General features: G+C 50.7%; 1 protein-coding gene across 3 annotated transcripts in view; it reads right to left on the bottom strand.

The window, feature by feature from the left end:
* Positions 1–289: 289 nt before the first annotated feature.
* CCDC92 (coiled-coil domain containing 92) overlaps positions 290–18,725 on the bottom strand; it is a 30,647-nt gene continuing 12,211 nt past the window's right edge. For 2 of the 3 annotated variants that reach the window (XM_068562190.1, XM_068562191.1), the window contains 3 exons: positions 4,312–4,458; positions 3,665–3,706; positions 290–1,697 (listed from right to left, as the gene is read on the bottom strand). In XM_068562190.1, the coding sequence (XP_068418291.1) occupies positions 919–1,697; positions 3,665–3,706; positions 4,312–4,441 (951 nt within the window). In that variant the 5' untranslated portion in view covers positions 4,442–4,458 and the 3' untranslated portion in view covers positions 290–918. Of the gene's footprint in view, positions 1,698–3,664; positions 3,707–4,311; positions 4,459–5,819; positions 6,135–18,725 lie in introns of those variants that run through there. The other variant, XM_068562189.1, reaches the window with a different exon arrangement.

Below are 18,725 nucleotides of genomic sequence, written 5' to 3'. Positions count from 1 at the left end.
GGCCAGTCACGGGGACAACTGGCTTTTGCTAGAACCTCCGAGGCGCAGAACGTTCTACGTTCTAAGGGATGGCGCAGGGCGGTGAGACACGGCAGGGGACGCGTCGTTCCGGAAGTGAACCCCACCCCGGGACGCACCCCTGGGTGAGCCCACTGTCCGTCTGGGCAGCAGTTACTGGGGGCGAGGGGCAGGAGCGGGTGCTATTTCTTTCCCTCCCACTGTTCCCCCCCCCCCCAGGCCCACCCTCGGGTGGTTTAATAAAAGACACAAAACAGAAAGAAGGCAGGTTTAGAAAATAAAGTTTGTTGGGATCTTGGAACATTTTGGATAAAACTAACAAAAAACAACACACATTCAGGTCGTGGTGATATGAGTGACGTCATCTTATTTAGTTCCCGTGACTTAACAGACATCTGCTCGGTTATCCGTGCCGCCCCCGGGGGAGGGTGTGTCGGGAGGTTACGGGGGTCTCCTGGAGGGAGCAGGGCTGCTCCGCACAGGCCGCCCTGGAAACGGGAGGGATGAGGTCAAGGTCGTTATGTGTTGCTCCGACTTCATAATTAGGCGTGTGACTATCTGATGTCGTTAACGTCGAGCAGCGACGCAGCCTGCGGCCCGTGCTTTGTCCGCGAGCGCGCTGAGGTTCCGCGGAGCGGGGCTGGAAGCAAGCGAGTCGGCGCACAGGTGTTCGGCCGCAGCGATTAGTAAATACGGATTGTGCAGCAGGGACACGATCGTGTTTTGGTGTCTGTCAGTCAGAGGGCAAGAGGAGCAAGAGGAGAGGAATCTGTTGACAGGTGTGGGAAAATGTGGCATGCACGGGAATTTAAAGAGAAACGGGACAGAGGAGGCGCGGCGGCGTCTTCCCCGGTAGCGACCACAGTGCCCGGAGCGCGCGGTGGAGGGCCGCGGGGCCCTTCACGCAGTTCTGTCCGTCCCTGAGTGCTTCCTCACCACCTTGCCGCCTCCGTTCACCTGGTCCACCGCCAGGGTCTCCACCTCGGGCGGGGCCTGCGCCGGGGTCACGTGGTGGATGCGGTGCGCCACGCCCACGTGCGCCTTGTGCGGCTTCTCGCGGGCGGGGCTGGGCTGCTCGCCGGCGCTGCGGTCCGAGGCGATGGGGGGGATGACGAGGGGCCGCTCCTTGATGAGGTGGACCTCGGCCGACTCCCTGGCCAGCAGGAACGGGGTGGGGTCGGGCATGGCGTCCACCGGCTCCCGCAGAAGCAGTTTCCGGCTCTCGGCCCCGAATCTGTAGACATCCTCGAACTCCGGGTGCAGCGGGGCCGAGAGGCTCTTCTTCATGCGGCGCCGGGGCGTCTCGGGCAGCCTGTCCTTGGGAGGCGCCGGCTTGTAGCTGGCCAGCGCGGGGCTGCCGGCCGCGCTGCCGTCCGCGGTGCCGCCGGAGCTCAGGAGCTTCCTCTTGGTGGCGTGCAGCTGCGACGTCAGGTAGGCGATGGTGCCGGCGCGCTGCTCCAGCTCGCTGGTCAGCACGCCCAGCTTGTGGCTCTTCACCTTCAGCTCCTCCAGGTACTTCCTTTCGCGCTCCTTGATGGTGTTCTCCAGCACGGCGACCGCGGCGTTCTTCTGCTCCAGCTGCTTCAGCAGCTCGTTGTTCTCCTCCTCCTTCAGTTGCAGCTGAGCCTCCAGCTCTTCACATCTTTTCTTGAGTTCGCTGCTTCTAGAAGATCCGTCTCCTGGAAGGACAAGCCGAGGGGGCGGAGTGAGAACCCGAGGGCAGGGCGGCCAGGCCCTGGGGGGCAGGGAGACCTTCTGTGCGGGGATCGCCTCCCCTCCTCCCCTCCCCACGGTGGCGGTTCCCCTGCCCAAGATGGGTGCGGTGCCCACAGGCCACACGGAGGGTAGGACCCCCATTGCTCATGCCACCTCCGCGTCCTCTCCCCCAAGGGTGGCAGATCGTGGTCTTTGAGGCCCCATCCAGCTCTCCAGCTTATTGCATAAAGGGATGTCTCCAAATTTCAAAAATGCTGACGTTAAAATGGGCAATTTCAGAGTATGAGACCTCTCCAAAGGCTTAGGATTAAACTGTTAGCAGAGCCATCTGTCTGCTCCATTCAGAGCACGCTTTGGAAAGGCAAATGTAGACTTTCTTTATGTCTAAAGCACCAAAGCTCTGAAATTGCGGAGACTGGATGCCAGGCTGCCACCTTTCCCCCGACACGGGTCCCCTCTCTGCGTGTCTCAGAGCACGGCATCCTTGGGCCTGAGCTCAGGCCCTGCCTTGGTCCTTGGCCTGCCCCTAACACCACACAGGCCGCCCTTCGGCAAGACTCTCCCTGGCTGTGCTCGTGCCGGTGCAGGGCGGCTGAACGGGGCTGGTGGTCAGGCGGGAACGCGTGTGTGTGGGCGCCTCTCGGATGAGGATGCGGGTTCGGGGGTGTTAGAGGAGCCGCCGAAAAGCTCCTCGGAGAGCCGAGTTTGCGTGTGCTCCTGTAAGGCGTGCTTCCCACCACCGGGCGGGGCACCAGGCCCACCTGAGGGGCTTACGCTCTGCCCCCCACAGGAGATGCCGCATGCCAGCTGTTAGCGCGAGCCCCTGATGAGGGGCCGGGTTGGTGGGCGGGTGGCCTTGGGACTCAGGGCTGAGAACCACACCTGGAGAGGATATAGGGCAAGAATGGTGTTTCTACAGATTAGCCTGGGCCCAGAGGGGACGGGAAGTAAGGACAGCCTGATTTTGGTGGCATGGATGGCAGGGGTGCGGGCTGGAGTCCCCGACTGGAGGTGGACATCCTCTCCTGAACCCCTGGAGGCCCAGTTCCTGGCCTGCCCCGTCCCCAGGCCCCTCCCCCACCACACACAGGAAAAGGGGGTCCTGGCTCCCGGAAGGCACACTTAGGAGACCGGGCACGGGTGACGCAGATGGAAAGTCAGTGCTGGATGGTGCTCTCGGGCCCAGGGGAACGGTCACGAGGACCTGGACACGCTCATGAATAGTTAACTGCTCGTGTGAGGCCTGTTTAGAAAAAAGTCATCTCGACTCAAATGCGGTTTCTACACTTTTAAAAGCCTCACCCTGTTCTGGGGAGCAGCTATTTGGGACAGGCCACAGAGGCCCCGGCTTCTGTCTCCTCTGCCCCAGCTGCCATCAGGCTGATAGCTTTGCGGGTCCCTGAGGATTCTGGTTTTGGGGGAGCATTTCTGGGACTACAGTCTAGAGAAAGACCTTCAGTGCTGCTCTGGGGGCCACCCAGTAATATGACCCCTCGCTCAACCAGTCTGTAGAGAGCACACACTTTGTGCCAGGCCCTGTGCTAAGCTCCACGGACACAGAGGAGGCGGCTCCCCGCTCCATCTCCTCTTTCCTTCGGTTTAAATCACATCTATTTCTTGATTACAGAAGGGACACATACTCACTGTAAAAAATCAGAAAACCCAGAAGAACACAGAACAGGCATTCCAAGTACGTGTGTCAATCAGAAGAAGATAAAAGCACTCACTCCTCCCGCCCTACCGACAGTCCCTCGTCACACGGAGGGGTCCAAACTGCCCTCCCACCTTTTCTCAGAGCCCTGGTCACACGTGCAACTCTTCACAGCAAGTGTGTTTTCTTCTACGTGTGTAATTAGTGAAAACAGGTGGACCAGCATGTGCCTCAACAGGAAACAACACTGGCATCAGCTTTTGGGAAGGGAGTTCTTACCTGTCTGATCCGAACTTTTAAGTGTCAGCTCATAGGTTAAATCTGAAAAGGAGATCATATACGTTAATTCTGTATGATCACAGTATATTTCAAAACCTTCGTCAACTCTGAAAACGCACAACCGATTCCCACGATCAGCCTGCGAGTCCTGCCCGAACAGGGCAGAGTTCGGCAGCGTTAGAGGCAAGCGTGAGACAGCAACTACCAGCGGCCACTGTCTTGCTAGGGTTCAGAGGGGACCCTCCTTTCCCCTAATACACACTCCAGCATCCACAATTAGCAGGCAGCTTGCTCTGTGTATTACACTTTGGGCACTGGTTCCAAGACGCACTGTAAATTCTAACCATTGCATTTGGATCCTTCAAGTCCTCAGTAAGCTGAGAACTAGCTTTACAGCTTTACTCTCAGTGCATGTGGCCTCGGCAAAGAGGATGAAGTAACGCATTCAAATGGACTCCAGGGATGATAGGGTTAACCAGAGAGAGAGAGGAGAGAAGAATAAGACCCCCTTCCCACTCACCTGGCACAGCTTTTGCGCCAGCCAGTGTGAGATGAGCTGGACGACAGCTCCTGCTTTGCTCTACAGCCCTGGCAGGCATGGGACTGTCCCCCGCCCTGGTCCCCGGAGCCCGCTGGGGCCCCCGTACCTGTGCAGTGTTGCTGCAGGCGCCTGATCTCGGCGTGCAGCCCCTTGAGCGTGCTGGCGTGCTCCCGCTGGAGGAACAAGAGGTTCTTCTGCGCGCTGTGCAACTGGTTCTCCAGGTTTGTGGTTGCCATGCTGACATCCAGATGACCTGCGGGGGACACAGGGCCTGGTGGCTGTCCCCGACAACGAGGGTCTCGGGGTGGCGGGCTGGAAGAGGACGCCGCCTGCCGCCTGCCCTCCTTGTCTCTGCGGGCTGGAGGGCAGTGTGAGGCCCCGCTCCGGATGCAGAGGGCTCCCTGATTCCAAATCCTAGGCTCTCCATGGGCTACCCGACTTCAACAGACTGAGACCAAAATCTCTCGGAGGTGAAGCACCGGCTGCCTCCTCTCAGGAGAACTGGGCGCAGGGAAGTGGAATCTAGAGCTGGCAGGCCAGGAGGAGGGGGAGGACGAGCGTGGTGTTTCAGAGGGAAGCCCCCCTGGACCTCACAGAGTTGAGAGCCCCCCAAATCCTTCTTTTCTCGGGAATTTCCTGAGAACCATCTCACGGGGCCACGTGGTGGCTGCAGGAGTCTGGAGGCCGGACCCAGACCCTGCCATCCCCCACCACCCCGCCGGCTTCCATCCTCCATCAGCCACTTGCTCAGGGCCTTCACTGTAACTCGAGAAATGTGGTGAAGTCAGTCGGCCATTCTGTAAAAGCTAGCCCAGTAATTCAAGACGCCTTGCACGGCACTGAAAAAGGCTGAGGATGAAATGTGGATTATTTGCCTATAAATTATTCCTCTGAATACAGAGCCTCGGTGCCTTTTTCCTAATCTGCTGGGCCAACGAGTGCCCCCAAAGGAAATACCACCTCTCAGAGGGCTTCCGGTGGGTGTGTGGCAGGGTGGCACGAGGGTCTGCTCTGGAGGTGGCAACACGCCGGGCGACACCAAGCACTCTCTGTTATCTGTAAGTCCCGCAGCTTACAGATACTTACACCCCAGCTCTGGAGCTAAGAACGGCGCGTACCTGGAACCCAGGGCACGCGTTTTCATGCACACAAGGAGGCTGAAGGAGGAAAGGAAAGTGAAGGAGTGCAGAGAAGGACGGAGAATGTGCCAGACAAAGCCTGGGTGAAGAGTGCACACGGACACGTCCTGGAAGGGACACACCTGTCAGGGGAGAAGCTGGCGAGAGAGAGCTGTGACTAAGAAGAAACAGAAAGCGCAGTTTCGGGTGGGAGTGTTCACTGCACCTTATTACAGGAGGTGATCTGGCAAAGTGTATCCGGAGCCTTCGAATTTATCTTCCCTCTGACTTAGCGGTTCCATTTCTAGGAATCCACCAGAGGGAAATAATGACCTCTGTGTGAGAAGATGTAGCTAGGAGGACGGTCATTACAGTGCAGTTTACAGTCAGAAAAGCCTGGAAACAACTCAAAATCCAGCAAGAGGGAACTGGTTGAGTAAATATAGGATCATTTCTATGGAAGGAAGATCAGATTTCCCCAGGCCTTGAGCTCTACCTAAAATCTGGCTGCAGGCCATGCCAGAGCTGAGTTTCCATCCATCAGAGCTTTCCTCAGGGGAGCTGACAGCAGCCTTTCCACAGGAGCGAGGAAGGTTTCCGCCCCCGGAATCGTCTCCCTGCTGTAGCCACAAGTTCCTTGTATGGGGCCGCCGGGCCAGGCGCTAATTCTAACTGGAGCCCCACGGTGCCTGAGATCCCGACCCTGTGTGGTCAGCACGTGGCCTTGGGAGGAGGACGCTGGCCTAACAAAGGAGCCAGCCCGGAACAAGGCAAGTCCGGGGCGCGAGCCGTGAAGGGCTGCAGAGCGTCTGAAAGCTGGACAGCCTCGACATCAAACGGAGGCAAATGCAGGACCGCTTCTGGAGCTTCTGGTAGAGATGCCCACGTTTACTTCTGCTCAGCAAACCTGAGTCGGTCACTCTGGCATCAATTCCGTTGTCTCACCAGGAACGTCAACTCCTAGGCGCTACGGTGGGCTTCGCAAGTGGCAACGCCAGAGGAGATGCCTTGTTCTCCTCTTTAAAAGGACAGACCCAAATCTGCGCTCCTGGTGGCTAATGGAAAAAGCAGAGCCTGTGTTTTAGGGGTTTGCCATTGACGAGAAAGAACAATTTACATTTGATCCAGAACTTAGTGGGTCTGGAAGGGTAAAGAACGAGCCGGGTGTACAGTCGCCCCCTCGCTGCCCAGCGGCCTGGAGCATCCACCGCTGCGTCTTGGTGACCCTCCTTGGAAAACAGTTCTCAAGTCCACTTGCTTTTCTCCGTCTCTACACCTAAGCCACACCACCCTCACCTGAATCGCTGCAGAATCCTCCCTCTGTCCTCTCTCGCCCCCTCGATTCCATCCCCACATCGCAGCAGAGTGATTTTAACAGAATCTTCGGGGGTTCCCACGGCTCTGAGTGGGACTGGTCCACGTGGGCCCGGGCCTGGCCCTGTGCCCTCTGTGCTCAGCTGCTCAGTGAGCCTCCAGGGCCTTGGCTGGGCCTCGCCTCCGCACCCCGGGGCCTTGTCTTGGGCTCCTCTGCCCAGAGTGCTCCTCTCGGGTCCTCCCTTGGGCCCACCGTTCCCGTGAGCTGACGTCTGTGTGTCCTTTACTTCTCGGCCCAAGTTCACTTCCTCCCGGAAGCCCTGGCCCCCAGGCTGGGCGAGGTCACGCACTCTAAGCCTTCATGGCCTGCCCACAACTAGTTAACGGTCTCCCGCCTCCATGCGCAGACTGCAGGCTCGGTCACCGCTGTACCCCAAGCCCTTGCACGGTGCCTGGCACCCAGGAGGCCCACCGCCAGCACCTGCTAACCCAGTGGGCCCCAGCGCCGGGTTGTCCAGCGTGGGTGTGGCACCAGAGGAGCTTGAGGCCTTCAGGGCTGAAGAGCCTTTGTTTCCACGAGCTTCTGGCTTAACTTACAGGCATGCCTTGCACAAAGAAAGCATGATATACTAAAACTGCAAAACAGTTTCGTCCAGCACTGATGGTACAAAATGAGGTGTCCCCGAAACCAGAAATAAATACGTGTTCTATGATCTACCATGGGGGGCAGGGAGGGGAGTGGAAATGTGGCCCCAGAAGGCACCCCAGTCCAATCACAGTTTGGTATTAAATTTTATTTGTAACAAATTTAATATGATTTAACTAAGTATTCACATTCTAACTGCCTTGGTGAGTCGGCGACTTGAATGGCACTAAATCTGTAATTCACTGATTCACCGTCATAAGTACAGAAATAAAAGCGTGCCCTTGAAGCTTCCCATTAGCCTGGGCAGGCAGTCTGGGGAAGAAGGAACATGAGGTGAATAGAGGAGCGCGATTATATAATGTGCAAAGCCGGCAAGTGAGCTTTGATGGCTCCGTTTGGAGCCCTGACAACCAGAGGACAAGGGTTTTTCAGCCCCGTGATATTCCATTTGGAGGTTGGTCTCTCTTCTTCCACACTCTATGCTGACTTAAAAGGCCCGGAAGAGGAGACGCCATCTGTGTGGGGCGTTCTCTGGTTGTTGGATATACTTGCACGAGACAGGTCCACTTAGGTCCAAGGAAACAAGTCAACACCTCCAGATGGGATCCAAATTACTACAGTATTTTCCCATCAGCTCAAAAGGGTACATAGTTATCACTGACTTCCTGAGGACAGGGAGTTGCTGCTGCTTAAAAGAAGGTGATGGTTTAATGTCTTCTCATTAGTTACTGATGACATGGAATCACTGCAACGACTTAGTCCTTCCCAGAAGCTGACGTGAATGAAGCTACAGAAGCATCCTGCTTAGGCCAAGGAGACACAGCTGAGAGATGCAGATACTATGGAGGAAGGGATGGAGTTCATCCTGCGAGGCTTGATTCAGCATCTCTGGCTATGGGAGCCAGGGACATGAAGGAGCATTCACGACCCCTCCCTGAAAGGGTCAGCGTGATGGTTGAAGGTAAGATGCAGGCGTCCGCTGCAGATGAATAATGCATCCTGCTTGAGTAAAAGGCACTCAGGCCCTCTCAGCCGTGTGTCAGCCAGTAATGCAGGGCGACACCCATAAAGCGTGGCTGATGAAACACTGCACTTTCCCTGTCGAAAGGGCATATACTACATGTTGTGGGCTCTTTGTATTGCAGCTTTTTGTCTCGAGGCAATCCCATTTCGTTTCTCAGTGTTATCAGGCGCCATCGGCAATTTTACAGTTATTTGCTCGGTCAAAGGCAGCCTGGTCTGGACACGGGCCCTCTTCTCTCCCCGCAGATGCAGGCCTCACTGTGGAGGATGGGGTTCCAGCCACGGCAGCAGCCAGAGGGCAAGCCCCACTCTGCCCGCTTCCTCCCATGGAACCCTGGGCAGAAGCAAAGGGCACGGGCATCTCAAAGCAAGACCACCTGTGGGGCAGGTTACCTTGATCGTGATTCGGAGGTTAGGCCACATCCATGTTTTTTCCCGTGGCAAATTCACTGGAAATTAAATTTCTGTGAATTTACTGTTCCCTCTGTATGTTCAGAAAGTTAACACTTGAAAAGGGCCAAATTCTATAGAGATTGGCACCTGGCCGAGATGGCTTCCCGGAGCGGGCAGGGATACTAACATCACCTCGTGGTGACAACATGCTTTTAATGACGGTTCTCAGAGAGACGTGAGGACCCCGACCTCACTGGGTCTGCTCTGTATCCGCATGAGGACAAATTGCCTGTCAGTAGCTGATGTCCAGTTCTCAACCTAATTCAAAGTAATGTCCTTTCCTCCCTTTTGGGGCATTAATGTATAAATGATGACGTCATGATCTTATTTATGGACCATCTCCGCTTGCGCGAGCACGAAGTGCTTCCCCATCACTGACGTCGTTTGTTCTCACAAACAGCCAAGGAAAAACAGGAACGTCCTACCCACAAGTGAAAACATAAATCAAGAAATACTGCATCTGAGCCTGGAGGCTGCTCCTAGCCCTCAGATCCTGTGGGTGAGAATCTTGAGGGCGGGGGTGGACTTCAACTTCAGGCAGAAATTCAGATGCTTTCCACAAAGCATGCATCCGCTCTCCAGCGCTCTGAAGCTGAGGGGGCAACGAGCGCCATCCGCTGCAGCAGCCTCTTGGCGGGAAGGGATGCACCGGAGCACCGGACGAGCCTGGAGGAGCACCTCCCTGCTCACGGAGGTGGGATCCACCGCTCCCTACGCCCCAGGTGGGACAGTCAGCGACCGGGAAGGCTCTGCTGACCACCCAATACGGCAGAAAGACTCACCAACAAGTCTTGCTTTTTTTTTTGGCCACGCCATGCGCATGCGGGATCTTAGTTCCCGCTGCCTCGTCCCTCTGATGCTCTTGGGGTCAAGCCCCATGTTCCCAGTGGCCCTGCCTGCTCAGCTGCCCACCCCTGCCCCGGCCTCGCCCCATACCACCTACACTGCTGCCCTCTCACCCCTGGCGTCTGCCGCAGCCCCAGCACGGGGCCTCTGCACACCGGTTCCCGCGATCTGCACTGCTCTTGGCAAACCACCTCCCGCCCCCCCGCCTAATCAGCCCCCATTCTCCCTTCGTGTCTGAACTCCCGGATTACATACGGGCTTCAGTTACTTTTATACGGCTCCCCGATGGTACCGACTGGAGATCTCAACAAGGATTACATGGCATTAATCAAAAAGCACTGCAGCAGCACTGATTTGAACATGACCTCATCCTGTAATTTCTTCACACGCCAGAAACAATGTTTTAAAGTATCCCTGGACCACATTTCTTAGACTAAAAGAAATGGAATATCTTTGATAGGAAAAGGTCTCACCATTTAAAAATGGGACACTTCTTTGTTCCTGGGCAGTCAGAAGTAGACTTATCTTTTCTCTCAACACAAAGCTCGTGGAGATAGGGTAATAATTTTAGAATCTGAAAAAAAATAGTACACCCAGTACTCACGTGGTGCTGTGAATTAGTTATAACAAGCTATTTTAGATTCTAGTCATGAATAAGTTATAACCCATTCACATCTGGTTCTCATGCCGTGAACCGTCAGAATGACTGGTGTCCCACTGCCTCCGCGCGTGCTCGGCAGGGCCTGGGACCCGGCAAGCGTCTTGTGCACAAGGACCTCTGTGGCTTTTTTGTGGGAACTTTCTGTGTAGCTCTGGTGTCCTTTAGCTGAAGCACTGTCATGGAGTAAATGAAGGTTGGCCAGAGGACAAAGGCAGCAAGTGTAGTGATTAAATGTAAGAGGAGAAGCGATGGTTCCCAGCAGGGAGGTGGTGTCCTAAGTGGATTCATGGACTCAGGAAATGTTGAGGGTGGCAGAGACCTTCAAAATAAACTATTCCAACACCTCTTTATTTCAAGATCAAGAACCTGTGGCCCAAAGAAGATTTGCTTAGCACAATGGGATAAAAAAAGAGCAGAATGGCCAAAGTCTTGAGGTGCTGGAGTGTTTGGGGTTAAATCTGAACCCTATCTTGTCACCTAAACCATCGTAATATCTAACTTAAAGGGTTAAGTGCTAAATGCAATCACTTACGGTGTCTGGCATGTAGTAAGTGCTCAATAATTGTTACCTATATTATTTTATGTAAATATTGATCAATATATAAATATTGTTTACTTAGTCCCACACTAGGGTATTTCCTGAACATTATCTAAGTGTGGAAATGAGCTAGCAAAGGATTCCAGTTACTTCCAAAGAGGGAAACATAAAAGCAAACAGAAGCATTTTCTGCTGGCCTTTTCCATTTTCACTGGAGAGGAGCCATTCAGGGAAGCGAATAAAGAGAGTCAGGCAGAATCAGGCACCCTAAGGGACAGTAAAACCTACTTCCTGCGTTGAATCAATCTATAGTACTCTACGAGAAGCTAAAAAAAGGTCGAAGGCTAATTAGGCCATCAACTCTCAATCCAAAATACCTGCTTGTAGGAAAGGAAACTTACCATCTCTGAAAAATGAAGCCTGATGGTATTCTGAATTCACAACAATCCTAGATAAAGAAACTGTTCTAAGTTGCATGACCCCGTTATTTCTACTTGCACGTGTATTTAAGAAGTTCAGCTGGTAAGTTATTTGAGAATCCCAAAGAGTTAGGACACTAAGAAAAAGGACAGCATTTCGAGGAAGCGTAAGCACTCAACAATCACTCCAAAAACATTCTGGTAAAAAGAATGAACACCATTAAAAAGTGGAAGTAAAAAAACGTTGAAAGCAAAAGATGCGATTATGTTTTTAAAGTGACAAAAAATCATGTTTAGTTATCATTCTTAAGCAACTGGGATATTTTTAAAACTAATACAATAGGCGGGTCAAGAGCTCAGCACAGGAGTCAGAATCCTGGGCTCCAATTCGGACTCAGCCACGTTCGAGCTGCAGCCTCTCTGTGCCCTCACCTTTTTCTCCCATACCATGAGGAACAATAACAGTACCTACAAGACATAGTGATTGGGGGGATAAAATGAGCTATCTTAGATAAAGCACTTAGCATGTGTCTGGTCTACTGTGATAAAGTGGTAACTGAACTAAATTTGCACTCATCCAAATGCGGAAACTTTGGATGGAGATGTTTTTGGGGTCCTGTTCTCTGTCTGGGTGGGCAGTGCACATCATCTTTTAATAGGTGGTCTCTGAAAGCTAAAAGAGGAGAACGCCAGTAGAAACCAAAAGAAGAAAAGCATCTTTTGCAAGATAACCACCTCACAGAGTAATCTGAATGTCTGCCAGTGAGGAGTTAGCGTGGCACATCTGAACTATGATATCATTAAAAATGATAATGTGGATCTATATTTATTGACAAGGAAATACATCTATAATAGGTTAAGTCAAAATAGTCTATTAAAAGCTGTATATATCATATTTTGGTAGATGCAAGTAGAGAAAAAAATTCTAGAAGTACACACAATGAAACATTAAAAGCATTTATCTCTAGATGATGGATTGTGGGTGACTTTTACTTTTTAAAAAATTCTATTTTGGTATTACCTAAAGCTTCTTTAATGATGAAAGTATATTAGTTTATAGTCAGAAAAAAATATAAAGCAGTTTCTCTTAAAAAACATAACCACTAACTAGCAAAGTGGTATCAGATGTTTTAATGATGTTGTTCCAGGGTAGTCTTGGGATGCTTTACCAGAACCAAGAAGAATTAACGGGAAGGCAATTTTTATAAAAGCAACAATTTAGTGTCTCCGAGATATGCAGAAAATGATCATGACGAGCCCTTGAGTACCTCCCCACCCCCATGCATTGTACATTCCTGTAATTCTGACATTATCCATCATAAAGTATAAGGCTCATCAACAATTCTTTAGACACTGACAGCCATTTCCTTCTGAAAGAATGTACAGCCTGACATTAAAGTTGTAATAGATGTGATTACAGGGATCAGCAATTAGGGAAATACGATATGTGGTTGTCTGGGAAGGCTGCAGTCACTGGAGGCGTACGTGATGGATTTATGAACCGTGTTTCTCTGCAGTCTGATTATCTCATACTTAAAGAGTTTCTATTTGACTCCTATTTAAAAACTATGTCACGTGTCTGTACACTGGTAGGGGCTCGGTCCCTCTGTGTGAAAACGTCTCAGGAAGAAAGCAAGTCTGTGTTTCAGGTTGTCTAAAAGTGCCTCCGAGTGGGCTGTGGGCAGGTAGAGAAACACATGCACTCCCACGGTCTGAAATCATACAGTACCTTCTGGGAGTGCCCAGGGCCTCCCGGAAAACTGGGCGACTTCATGGCCAGAATGCTCATGCCCTGTGGCAGACCCCACCCCAGGAGGCAGACGCACCAGCACCCCATCTCCTGGCCGTGAGGGGCTGCCATCCCGGGCATCACGTCAGCACACAGTCGGCTCGGCACTTCCTGTTTCAGGGAAGTTGCTTCTAGGGCAGGAGGTGGCCAGGTGGCCGGTGGGTCTGTGGTGGCGCCACTTGGCCCTTCCTGCTCTCCCTGCATCCTCCTCCTGCCCTTTCTGGGCAGCCTCCAGCTGACTGCCCACCCCCCCGCCCCGGGATCACCCAAATCGCCTCATTTCAGAAGCGAGAGCAGGAAACATTTGCAACTAAAGAGAGATGCCATTTGTGAGCTTCTGACAACCTTGTCATTTACCAAGATGATCCTGAGCCAATAATTTAGGGACACATAAAATCTCACGACTTACCACACAAATAGTTCTACCGAGTGATATCTGCCTTTAAATGGAAAGGAAAATTAGCAGGTCATATCTGATGAGTGTTTCCATTTCTACATCTGACTGTGATTACTGCAGATTTTAATTGTCTGCTGGTTGATAACTAAAAGGTGTGGTGACCCAAATGCCAACCTGTCCTTTTATGCTGATGAAATAGGAGCTGCTTCTTAAACCTTAGTGCCTGATGACCACTATCCTAAATTGTATTTCCGAGGCTGAGATGTGTGCACTTGCTTTAAAAATCTCTCTCTATGTGGTTTGCCAAACAGATGAACCATTTCAATTGATTTAACTGATAGGGCTTCTTTTATCCATTTTGTGGGCCTGACTAATTACAGTATAGGCCCACAAAAAGAAGGAAAGGTATTATTATTATTATTATTATTACTGGCCGCACCATGCGGCATGCTGGATCTTAGTTCCCCAACCAGGGCCAGGGATCAAACCCGTGCCCCCTGCATTGGGAGCATGGAGTCTTAAATCACTGGACTGCCAGGGAAGTCCCCGGAAAGAAAGGTATTATTAACCAAAGCTCTATACACTTTAATTTAGCCATACTTTTCCTTTATTACTTACACTAAAGTAAACTAGTCGGTTGTTTCATTAGTGCTAATAGAACATATTTAGCTAAACTCTCACTAAGCATCTAAGAAGATGATCACTGATAGAGAAAAGAGACTTTATCTTCGTGCTATTCTAGAAAGAACCCTGCCCGGTCCCAGCCATGTCATCTTGGACAGCATTACAATTTGGCTAGGCAACCGAGCAAAAACAAGACACCTCCCGACTTGCCCTTCTACAAAATGGACCCACACGAATTATTTCAGACAAGTTTAAAGAAGAAGGATAGTAGAGAGCTTTGAAATCATTAAAACAGTCCTAAATTGACAGCAGTCAATTCAGCGACTAAAGGAACCAGGGCCAAGCATTCAGTTTTAGTAATTACATATCCTCTGGTGATCAGTGATAAAATAGTTTTATGGGACTTTTTCCCCTATGGAATAACAGCTGGAGTACAGATATTTTTAAAAGAAGATAAACCTATGCTTTTCAAAAGGCATCTACCTGGATCTTCGTTTCCTAGAACTTTTTTGATGGCCGCAGCACGTCCGCCTAAGGACGCTTGACCTCTTGATTGTCCATCGACTGCTGTGACAGTCCTGACATAGATTATCCACATCTTTCAAAGCTTCCTTTCTGTGAGCTTCCTGTGCCGTGTAGAATAAATGAGGCACGTTTACTGATGACATTTAGGGTGACTCCCATAAAGTTCTCTCTACTCACAATGATTCTTTATTGTGTCAGGGATCGGGAGAATTCCCAGAATCCTATATTCCACTTCTTTAGTAAGTCACGCATTGAGTTCCAGGGGAGGAGAAAACCTCCCCACAAAAGACTGCTCTATTCACAAGGTGTGGCGTTTAAAACGAACAAGCAACACTGAGATCCAGATGAAGCTGACAACAGTGAGAATGACGCAAGGTATGCAGGTGCTGTGCAGGTATGCAGGTGCTGTGCAGGTATGCAGGTGCCGTGCAGGTAATTCAGGGTTTGTCTTTGCAACCAAATTTGGATCATATTAGATAAACGAGCCATTAGTACATTAGCCCAGCAGAAATAACTAAAAACAAATAAAGGTAAAATAAGAGGGAGGGCAGTTGTATTTCACAGATTATCTGTCAGCTATGGGAGGACAGCAGAAGAAATTGGGGAAGGAAAACAATCACTGCATTTTATATTCATTTGGAATTTTCAAAGAAGGGGATGCAATTCAGTATTTTCTCATTCTTCCTGTCCTTGACCTTGACACTATTTTTCTTTTGCACTTTTGTCGCTTTCTCCATTTGCGTGACAGCCTTTGTTTTGTTTTCCTCTTGTATTTGACCTCATACTCCCACAATGGGATTAATTACAATCATGAAACTCTTTCGGGGCCCACTTTAATTTAGATACTTTTAATAATAAGCACACGATGTATCCATATTTTTGGAACTTGGCAATTTTGGTTGAGAGTGCCCAGATTTTCCATTTGAAGTCCAAAATCCTTAGGCTGGGTGTTTCAGCTTCTTCTGGTTGATCTGATTCTGGTGGTGTCTATCAGGCAGTTGGGAGCCAGTGGAATTTGTTTTTCCTCCCATTTTTCCTAATGGGCAGGATGGTCACCTCAGATCACACGGTTTCTTGCTGGTTGTGTGGGAGGGTGTGAAGCAGCTTCCATCTCAGTGAAACATCTGCGCCAAGATGCTTTTCCGCTGGCTTTCCCCTGCTTTTCTAGCGTGTGACCGTCGCAGTTTAAAGTGAGCTTGCTGATGGAGATGGGGTTGGTGATAGATCTGTTCCGTCTCCCCCACTCTACCCTGACACAGCCTCTGGGTCGGTCTAAGGCACTTGGGCAAGAAAATACTCAAAGGCGTTTTTTTTTTAATCGTGAAAAGCTGAAAATCATTCACAAAAATCGACATTACGGCTATTATTTACCAAGTGTCTGTGCCAGGCTCATAGGTTAACCACCTAATTCTTGAAACAATCACACAAGAGAGGTACGATACCCATTTTTTAAAAACATCTTTATTGGAGTATAATTGCTTTACAATGGTGTGTTAGTTTCTGCTGTATAACAATGTGAATCAGCTATACGTATACGATACCCATTTTTTATGGAACTAAGGTTCAGAGGAGTAAGACCTTTGCCCAAGTGTACACGAGGTACATGAGCCACATGCAAATCTGTTTCCAAAGGCTGGCACCTCCTCTGCCTCCAGACGTGTGGAGTTTGGAACCAGAAGGTCTCATGACAGCTCTGGGAGAAGATGTCAGTTCTGGGTGCTCTCTGTACCCTGTGGAATGTTCCGTCCCAGTGTGGCTGCTACAGAATGCAGCAGCAGTGACGATGCCAAAAGTGACAAGAGTTGCCACTTACCTAGCGTACCGTGTGCTCGGTACTGTGCTGAGTGCTTTCCGTGCCTTCTCATCAAATCCAACAGCTCTGAGACAGGTACTTACTATCTTCCCAACCTTACGCACTGAGGCATAGAGAGCTCAGAGCCTTATGGAGATCACACACAAACTGGGTATTCTCCTGGTGCTTTGGAGCTCCCTCTTCCCATTTCTTTTTAAGGAGGGAGAAATTGTGCTAACGTAGGTCTACACTTTTATTAGGAAAGATCTAACCCTTGGCTCAGAATTTCTCTTGGCTGAATCTTAAAGCATCCAGTGACAAGACTTTACCAAGGCGTAACTGTCTCCATCGGCTGCAGTCCAGCTGGAAGTAAACTGCAGAGGTGAGCTGTACGCAAGGATGAGCCAGAGCGACGCAGCAGGCAGGGATGAGCCCCCGGGCTCTGGATCCGGAGCCAGGGTGTCGCAGCGTGATTCCCAGCCCTGCCACTTATTAACGATGCGCCTTTGGGCGAGTTATGTGTAACTGCCCAAATGGGAAAACTGCCAAATGGGAAAACAGTACCTACTTTATTGGGGTTGTTGTGAAGATTAAATGAGTTGATCTAAAGAGGCGCTATCTGGGACTTCCTTGGTGGTCCAGTGGTTAAGACTCCGTGCTTACAATGCAGGGGATACGGGTCTGATCCCTCGTCAGGGAACTAAGATCCCACATTCCACGTGGCAAAAAAATAAAAATAAAAATAATAAAAAAAATAAGGAGGCGCTGGGCTTCCCTGGTGGCGCAGTAGTTAAGAATCTGCCTGCCAATGCAGGGGACATCGGTTCGAACCCTGGTCCGGGAAGATCCCACATGCCGCGGAGCAACTGGGCCCGTGTACCACAACTACTGAGCCTGCGCTCTAGAGCCCACGTGCCACAACTACTGAGCCCGTGAGCCACAACTACTGAAGCCCGCACGCCTAGAGCCCGTGCTCTGCAACAAGAGAAGCCACTGCAACGGGAGGCCCGCGCACCGCAACGAAGAGTAGCCCCCGCTCGCCACAACTGGAGAAAGCCTGCGTGCAGCAACGAAGACCCAATGCAACCAAAAATAAATAAATACATAAATTTATAAAAAAAATAAATAAATAAGGAGGCGCTATCCAATAGAACTTCCTGCAGTGGTAGAAATAGTCTCTTCTCTGCTGTCCAGTGAAGCTCATGGACACATGGGCCCTTGATGTGTAGCTGGTGTGTATGAGAAAAGGAATTTTTCACTTTATTTGATTTGAATTAATTGAAATTTAAGTTGTCCCACGTGGCTAGGGGCGACCATATTGGGCGGCGCAGATTTAAAGCATTTACAGCTGTGCCTAGAGCTACGCGCTGGCTGCTGTCGGCGCTCCGACGCGGAGAGCCACCCCCAGGCGCTCCCTGGCTCGCAGCTACGCCGCTGTGGAGCCCGCGTGGCTGCTCTCCGCACTGCAAGAACGCTTCAACTGGACTTCATTCTGTCACTATCGTCCTCCCATCCCATCTTGTGTCTTCATAGCATTTATCATTACCTAAAATGAGGTCATTTGTTGCTCTTTCTTACAGGACTAGAATGTAAGCTCCATGAGAAGAACAAGGGCTTTCTGTCTTCTGTCCCCTGCTATGATACCAGCACCCAGGGAAGGCCTCCCTCTAGTAATCTGAGGTGGCCCTTTAAGAAAGCGTTCTCTCTAGTTGAGAATTAGTGGTAATCTCACCCAGTCTCTGGTCTGACACCCACCCCCCCCACCCCGCCCCGGCAATTACGTAGTGTATTTTGTATTAGTGACATGAGAGGACTTGGAAATACTTCTCTGACTGGCATGGGAATAAGGCAGAGGAGGAAGGAGAGCTAGTTCATGCATGCCTTTGGGAAGCTCGCAAATAAAAAGGCCAGAAAACTATCAAGCCATGTAAAAATGAAATACAGTTTAATTTCAGTGGGAGGGAAAGTGTGCACTTGTTCAGGACATTCTGCAGAGACTGTGACACATGGGATCTCACTGGGTGCAGCTTATTTACACCTGGACAGTTATTCCTGTTAGGGGCCGACTGTGTGGGTTCCTGGTGCTGACATGGGCACCAAACCCAAGAGGTGGCTCTGCCAGCGTGAACTGGGCTGGCTTTGCGCTTTCTCAATTTTCAGTGGTGGCAGAAACTCAGAAATTCAGGAAACGCGCATGCCGAGCTCTGATGATGCTTTTCCTGGTCAGTGACAGAGAGAGAAAAAAGAGGACAATGCAGCGACTTTTCCATAAAGCTAACTTTATTCAATTCAAAGGACAAGTCTTTATTTTCATTTTAGAACCTCCCAATTAAAAAACGCACCGTTCCATGAATTCTACAAGCCTAGAAACCACT

Source organism: Eschrichtius robustus, chromosome 14 (assembly GCF_028021215.1).
Source record: "Eschrichtius robustus isolate mEscRob2 chromosome 14, mEscRob2.pri, whole genome shotgun sequence".
Classification (NCBI taxonomy): domain Eukaryota; kingdom Metazoa; phylum Chordata; class Mammalia; order Artiodactyla; family Eschrichtiidae; genus Eschrichtius; species Eschrichtius robustus.
The sequence above is the reverse complement of the archived record's forward strand: the minus strand, read 5'-3'. Positions and strand labels throughout refer to the sequence as shown.